General features: G+C 53.3%; 1 protein-coding gene across 1 annotated transcript; it reads left to right on the top strand.

Annotated features, from left to right (window-relative positions):
* Nucleotides 1-586: 586 nt before the first annotated feature.
* Nucleotides 587-961, top strand: AYL99_09749 (hypothetical protein; the record flags this gene model as incomplete). Its single annotated transcript, XM_018841256.1, has 1 exon — nucleotides 587-961. One exon carries the CDS (start codon nucleotides 587-589, stop codon nucleotides 959-961), a length of 375 nt encoding a protein of 124 aa, XP_018688965.1.
* Nucleotides 962-8,369: the final 7,408 nt, after the last annotated feature.

Raw genomic sequence — 8,369 nt, 5'->3', positions numbered from 1 at the left:
GCACAATCAGAATGTCTTCAAGCCAACAGGATCGTGGCAGAGGTAGCGGAAGTAACCGACCATCCTCCAACATACAAGCAGCCCGAGGAGTCAATCACGTCCGTGAGAGACCATGGCAATTAGCTTGTTGCTAGCACTGCCGCGGCGGAAACCAACACCATGCGACCTGAAGGGTTTGGCGACGACGCACACTGAGGTTGTGTCAAGACTAGAGAGCGACCAGAACGTCCAGAACGGTCGAAGCCCTGCGAGAGTCTAAAGCGACGAGAACGACAATTGGGAGGAGCCGCGGTCGATGACGTCGACCTCGTTGCCAACACGTCGTGGAGCCGGGCTGTATTCTCAGCGGACGCATGTAGGTCCAGAGCAAGCGCGACAGCGCCCTTGACCTCCTCCGTGCGCACAGCTTGGTCCAGAGCATGTCGTTGTCGACCGGGATGTCGCCCGCGAAGAAGTCCACGACGCACGCCTCGCCTTTCATGACCTCCTGACGTCTATCTTGCCCAACTCAAGCCAGCTCAGCAGACGTCCCCGGGTTCCCGTGCAGGACAACGGAGCTGTTGACATCGAGGGCCGTCACAGCATGATGGCGATTACCGACAAACTGCCCGAACCCAACAACTCGTCATCCTTGCAGCATAACGCACCTATTCACAAGGCTAAAAAGGTCAGGGAGTGGCTCGATAATCATGGAATAGATGTCATGGAATGGCCACCATATTCGCCAGATTTGAACCCCATCGAGAATCTCTGGTTTGAGCTCAAATGTCTCGTCAACGCGATCGATCCAGAGCTTCAACACACTAACGGAGACTCTCAAGAGGTACTCGATCGATTTGCAAAGGTCATTACAAAGGCCTGGGCTAGTATCGATAGGAAAAAGATCAAGAATGCCGTGAAGAGTATGGACAAGAGGGTCAACGCTGTTATTGAGGCCAAAGGCTGGTATACGCGATTTTGATCTAGAAGACCTGATATTTACATAGTACGACATCTGGGCTATTAAATGAGCTACAGGATAATTATTTATCGTACGAATTGAGTGAGAAATCAATACATTAGGGATGGTGGTGTAGGATTCTGGTGGTTGCCAAGACTAAGGTGGTCGGTTACTTTTTGAAGCCTCCTGTACCACAGAATTTCTGGCTCCAATGTGTGTCAGGATCTGCATTCCAGCCGAGGCCGTGGACTGTCCTCAAGATGCACTTGTCTCCACCGCATCAATCCGATCAGGATCGAATCAACTAGCAATGCAATGCAATGCAACATTGTCCTCCTGCGAGGGTCACCCCTGGCACTGTCATTCTGAGCTCCTATCCTGGCCCGCGGCCCAGCCTCGAAGCACGCTTGGCCTCGAGTGGTAAGCAGGCAGGGATCCTGGCGTGCCGGGCAACGAAGAAACCTATGAACAATTGCCTTGGTAATAATCTCGTCGGGACACCAGCCAGTCCGATGATGCTCTGAACGCCGCTGCGCCACTGAGATCATACTTGAGTGTAAATCAGAGTGGCCTCCCTGCGGTCCTCGGCCGGAACCGAACCGCCCTGGGCCAGAAGACCGACAAGAGGAGACCGATACGGTGCAGCCTGTGGCTTCAATCGTGCAAGGCATTGGGCGTGTGGGGCACCGTAAACGAACGGTGCTGTACACTTTGAGCGGATACATTGCTTCTTCTCCGAACCCATGGACGTTGAACCTGTGCGCGGAAAGGATAAACTGTCGAGGTCGTTGGGACACGTTCACGAACAAGATCTCGCTCTCCAACGATTCCTTCCCTGCGAAGGACAACAACGCTCCTGCGTCCACCGCGTGCGTTGATTTGATTGGCATGCCCTTATGTTGTCTAACTTGCCCGAAGGCCGCGACAATCAGTTGGGTGACGATTCCGATGCCGAGCCTTTGTCTGAGTCTGAGCCAGACTTTCAACAACCTACTCGACGACGGTCTCGAGGAGCTGGCCAGAACAGATTGACAGCCTCTCATCTCCCCTTCTGTGACAACCGTAACCAGGTTCCACTGACCCAGGGAGAGGGTTGAGACTGGGGCAACAGCCGACCTGGCCTGGGTCTGTTGGTGAGATCCCGGGAGACCGTTTCAGCCAGGGCAACGGAAGGACGAGCGCAAGGAGCAGCGTCCTTGCAAACGCGATACCCGTGAAGAGATTTTGCTTTCAACTTCTCTACAACCACACACTTGTTGCATACAAGATGGGCTTTTCGCTGCGGAAAGCTCCTGTTGATGCACCGTGCACGAGCTATTCATGCTCATACCGACCAGGTTCAGGTCAAATCTAATCCATACTTCTCTTCCTTTGTGCGAGCTTGGACATAAGACATCTCCCCCGTCAGCCAGTCACGGGTCAGTTGGGTTGGCTGGTCCAGTGTGTGTCTTTGGATACAGCGACGTATGGGAAGGCATGCACATCCGGGGGAGAACGACAAAATCGCCTATCTTGCTAGGGACGATTCTCGGAGCTGTCAGCATACAACGACGAGAACAGAATGATGGCCCTGGATGATTTTTCCCGTGCTTTCCCGTGGAAGAACCTGTCAACCAGGATGCGGCCCCTCAGCGAGATCTGGCCAATTGTCTCCACCAGCTTGGCCATGATGTTGCCCTCATCTTAGCTCAGCCGAAACCCGAGAGTGGGGATTGAAATCAGTTACAGCTGAATGTGTCATCTAGAGAGGCTTCCTGCCTTGGACCGGCGTCTGGATGTCGCGGCGATTGAGGAAACATTCGAAAAAAATATCCAGTCACACGAGTTGAAAGATACTATCGTTGATACTTCCACGTCAGGTCAGATCGTACCTGGTCTCAGCTCATGAAGTCTGTGGAGAAGATCCCCGGGAAGCCACGCCGTTCAGTTCTGTAATTCGGCCAGGGGAACTGCAAATAGAAGTTCCAGAAACGCTCCCCAACTATACTGAACCAGTTCTGAAGCGACGCCTCCTCCTTGGCATCCAATTCAATTAAGTCAGCACAGAATGACGACGGAGGGAGTGATCCAAGACAGAGGGCCGTTGTGCGATACACGAAGCGTTAAATCAGCCGGAGGTCACGTATTTCGGTACAACAACCATGGGTGTACGAAATTGGCCGCGTCCAACATTTGTAAATCTCTGGGAGGAGCTTGTGGCTGTTTCAAAGGCTGGACCACGACGACACAATGGAGATTGTAACTCACGGAAACGCATACACATCAATCAGCTTCTCGTTTATCCATCCTGCATATTGCCGAGCTTCCCAAGTTTAAAGGATTCATTCTTCCACTAAGAGGTCTCCTCCATGGCAAAAGCCCCTGACGCCGCTCCGGTGGAGAGAGGATGCCTGAGCCCCGGCCACAGCGATCTACTGTACTACGCTCGTCATTGGCTCATCCTGGCGACGCCAACTCGCTGCCAGGAGCCATGGCAGTCATCGACCCCGGGGCCTTGAGATCACCACTAACGCCAGAAGTCCCGACTTTGACAACCTGGAACAATTGGTCGAGAACATTGACAACGCCGACGGCATGGAATCGGCGGGGCTTTGAACGCTGCTGGCGTGCGTTCCTCGAGAGCTGACTTCGACTGTGTGACGCCTGTTGAGGAAGGATTGGAAAGGGGATCCCGTGAGAACTGTTCCGTCTGCGAAGGCGTGGTGTCGGCGCCTGTTCCCTCTCTTTTATCGACATCCGATCTATCGTGCCGGAATCTGCCTCTCGAAGACATGTTTCTCGACCAGACTGGACAGGACGGCGAGGGAATGCGCCTCAACATGGCAAGCCCAAGACGGCCATCGAATGTTCGCGACCGTGAAGCCAGACGTTTCCAGTGCCACAACAATCAGGAGGATGAACCTGAGCCCAGAAGGCGTCTGCGAGCAGTGATGGCCACAGTCCACGGTTTATACTGCTACACTCAGCTACAAATGCCGCGTCGGCCGCGTCTGTAAACTGCCCGCCGGGACGACCAAGCGATTCAGGAGATCGACTCTCTTGTCGACGAAGCGTGCTTCCCTCGAGTGTTAGATCTTGCGCAGCATTCCTTGGTGACCCCTAAGCTTTAAACTCATACCTCCCGACCCGACTCTGTCTTGTATTTTTGATTTTCTGACATCCTGAGGAGTCGTCTGTCCAGGCCGTCGTCTTCGTTCATCTACCTCTTCTCTCCCGGGACCAGGTACCACCGCTTATTCGAGCAAATAGGCCACGTCTTCGGCAATTGCATGGTTTATTCAACGGAAGAGGACGTTTCCCAAACGAACTAACTCGGCTAGATCCGTCGTATGGCCATGTCGGACGGCTCCTGTTCATGTATGTACCACACGGAAAAGACATCCAAGGGGGGAGACGGCGCGAGAAATAGTGGGAGGTGTCAAATTCAATTGTGCCTCGCCTAACACCGGACGGGACACAGGGGCAGAGGGGGAAAGGTAAGAGGCTCTGTTGAGATTGTCAGAGCAGTTGTGTGAAGAGAGTGTCTGAGGAATTAACCAGGCACTTGATGGCGCTGGGATGAGGATTGAGGAAAGAGGATAATCCGGTCAGGCACGAAGATCAGGTGCCAGACGAGAGAGAGAGAGATATTCAGACGACATAAAAGGACTCTGTGCTGGGAGATTGACAACACTGCCGGAGGATTCCCACCGCTCTGGATCAATCCATCATGCAAAGACAGTCTCGCCGTTTACAATACCAGATGCGAGAGATATTACTTCGAGTCGGCTCTGCGGTAGCAGCCCGAGGCAAGATTGCGCCAATACCCGGGAGGCGGCGAGCTTGGTGAGGACCGGATGGCTCTATTGGATTTCAAGGTGCCAGCTGGAGAAGATATGGCAACCAATATGACGACCACTGTGAAAGATGCGAAAAGCTACTCCTGTTCCAGCGATCAAGAGAAAACAGATTTCCTCAGTCCGGTCGAATGAACTGGAAATGAGACTGGCCTTGGGGACGGTCATCGCCTCTTCGGTGTCCCCGGCTACTCGAAGCGGCGGGGCATCAGAAGGAGACTCGACTTGCGAAGGTCTTGTTGAAGGCCGTCGAAGTCGCACAGGCAGCTCATGGGGACCTGGTTGCGGCTCCGTCGGAGTTCTCTTCGACGCGGTACTGTCAGGTCGGACGGAAGATACGTATGTGCCAGATGGCCCTGCAGCACGATCATGAGATAAGGTCGACTTTGTATTTGACGCCCTCAACGGCCATGAGATCGCCCCATCGTCTTCGGGTAGTTCGGTTGTCAAATTTCGTGTCCGGGATGGGTGACAGAAATGTCAGATATATTCACCAAGGGTTCACTGTCCTAAACGAAGGATGAGGTACTCAGTGCTATTGGCTCTCTGTCAAATTCCTGTACTTGACATGCCGTGGCCATGACTTCTCGTGGCCCAAATACAAGTGCCTGAATCCACTGTTAGCTGGCTTGGCCATGGGACATCTGAAACGCGCGAACTGGGTGGAGGGACTATTCGTCGTGGGGAAGACCTCGAGTGGGTGGAAATAACGATGGCCTGGTCGAAACATTGGTACCACGCTTCGAAATGGTCTCCCGATAGTCCTGGGAGCTGGTGAGATCGGCCCTGCACGTATCCCCATGACAACGCCATACAGGACATCGAGTTTTCAGCCTTTGCCTCGTCCTCTCCCAATTGGATGAGGATATCTTGCCAGGCTTCATCGCTGGGCGACGTGACAGGCAGCGTCATCTTTGGCAGCGGACCTTTTGCTTTAGAGTCGACAGGAAAGGGCTCTCAGAAAGATATAAACGTGCTCTCCATCATGCTGGTTTACCACATCGGTTCGATGATCAGAGGAGATGTCAGGAAGGCCACACAAGCTTATGGCCGGCCTCCAACGCTCGTGCGGTCACCATCTGATCTGCCCTGGATGGCGTGTCAGATATTCGCGGCAAGAAGGAGCAAGTACTCACAATCGTGCCAGGAGTATCTGTTCTCAATGGGATCAACAAAGAGTGTCTGGTTTGGAATAATGGATCAGAGGCTGGCTGGGGTTGCGACCGGGGCACCTCGATTGTGGCCCACCTCAATCACAATGACCAGGGTGACACTCTATTCCAGAACATGACTGAAATTAGTGTGGCTGTAGACTATTGAGCGAGCTTGGAGGAGAGAGCCAGCGCTGCAACTTGCCTTAAATCAGTCGCAACTGCTACACCAAGAGGAATAGACACAATTGGGTATCCTCCACTTCTCACTGGGATCGACTCTTGAGTTCCTGCTGATAGGTCGAATCGTTACCGACAGGGCCTGTCGCTACGACACACAAAATGCTGTGATTTGGGTTGTTTGAAGATGTTCCCTTGGACCGATACGCAGCAACATGATGCGTACAGTGCAGTGCCCCAGGAGCCGTCAAATGGCGGTGGCTGCACCAGACCAATTTCAGAAACTGCTCACGAGACAAGAAGTAGATGATCATTTGAGCAGATGAGACAGACGAAGGATTGTGAGTTCTGAAATCGATGCTCAGGGAAGCGGATATCTGGAGATGATGAAGCAGGAGATCAACGCAAGTGTTGTTGTGAATTTGGTGGCTTACTAAGCGACCGTGCTGACTGGACCACCTGCGACTTCAATTCGATTGACAACACCATCTCGAGAAACCATCTGGACCAAATCGGCTCACAGGCCCTCTTCCTTGCTCTTCGTTTGCGATGGGCCTCTATGATCGCGTCCTTCTCCATCTGCATGAGCCGGTCCTGCAGAGAACCGTTAACATTGGTAAGTATGATTTCGTCCCGGTTGCAAAGGGACTTGCTGACACGCTTGGTTTACTTGCTCCGCAAACGATGTGTCGCTCCCCCGTTCCCAGCTCTGCATGGTGGATGCCGACTCCACAAGGATTAGCTTGAAGACTCACGTCCTACATCCAAATTTGTGCCCTCGACCTAGAGGTGGAATTGACTCTCGAGATCTGGCACGGCGTTTCCTGCGCGAGAGGAACAGGTATTGCGCCTATTCTGCAGCAGGCCCCCTCCTCAACCAGAGTCATGTTCGCAAAACCGCCTTACAGAGATAGACACACGGTGTGCAAGGCGGAAAGCACCTGAGTCGAGTTGGTGGTACAACCTACAAGCGCAGTATGTCCAGTCCAGGGGTAGGAGTCCTTCGCGGACGGTGTTCAAGGAGGCGATGTGACCTACAAAACAAGAAAAAGGAATGGGGGAAGTCTTATATATACTGAGCCGACAAGCCAAAATATGACCTGGACAGATCGTGCATCTCACGGCGAAGGACGCGAGGGCACGCACCACATCTTCAGCCGAAACCCAAAGGCGCTGGACAGAATGTCACCCCACGAAGCGCTCGACGTCTACATGAGCTTCTTCAGTGAACATGGAGACCATTTAATACATCGGCCTTGACTACGCTGCCCCTGCGCGAGATATGTCCCGGTCTTTTAGCTCTTCAGATTCTCTGTCCGGTATACTCCAGTCACAAGTGGTTTGTTCCAGTGGGGACCCATATGTGACAGAGAGCCTTCTACGGAGACGCCACACTTCAGTACTCCGTACCACGCCTCCTATAGTCCGTCTCATCCAGACAATCAACTGTCCTCAACATCTATTATCAGCTTGGTTCGAGGATGTCCTCTTGAATCACCACGGTCCTCGTGGACCCGGAACTGGGACGGGTCTCGACAAAAACATACCAGATTGGAGTGTCTGAGCAGACACCTTGGCTGATAGTATGGCTGACCTCCCTGGCGCTCCGTGTCCCCCTTGCAACGAAAGTGATTCACTCGTCGCCGATCCCTAAATCCGATCCTGAATCCTCTGCGATGCAGCAGCAGCCTCGACAACATGTCTTTTAGCGTCGTCGACCATCCTGCCTTGTCCACCCAGCACAGGCAGTCACTTGCGCACGAGCAGCCGACCCAAGATGGCTGATTTTCATGGAATGAGTCTTTGACCGAGCAGAGCAAGGATCCGGACTATGATCTGTGCAACTGATCCTGGACCGGTTCATGTCTTGCAGAGTCGTAAAAATGTCGTTGTTGTTGTCAATGTCTCCAAAGACGAGACTGTTGCGACCTTGTCACGCGAAATAACACTATGTTCGCCAGCATCCCTATTGCGCCCGGCTGGCTCACCCTGACATTTCACCAGCACGACAGGGGAACACGTCAACAGATCCAGTCCCTCGCATGAATGAGAGCCTCATCAAGCAGGCGAGGGCGCGCAGTTCTGTGGTGACCATCCTTACACAGGCGGGTGATGCGACCGAGTCGGACAGCCAGCCACCGACGCCGACAGCCGATTTTGCTCGAGGTAGCTGTCTATCCAAACTACGTGCGACGGACATCTCAGCATGGAGTAAGCAATGTCAAAGTCTAGGTCCAGGATTCTGGTTGTCAACAAGAACTC

This window comes from Fonsecaea erecta (genome assembly GCF_001651985.1).
Source record: "Fonsecaea erecta strain CBS 125763 chromosome Unknown Scaff10, whole genome shotgun sequence".
In the NCBI taxonomy this organism is placed as follows: Eukaryota; Fungi; Ascomycota; class Eurotiomycetes; order Chaetothyriales; family Herpotrichiellaceae; genus Fonsecaea; species Fonsecaea erecta.
The sequence above is the reverse complement of the archived record's forward strand: the minus strand, read 5'-3'. Positions and strand labels throughout refer to the sequence as shown.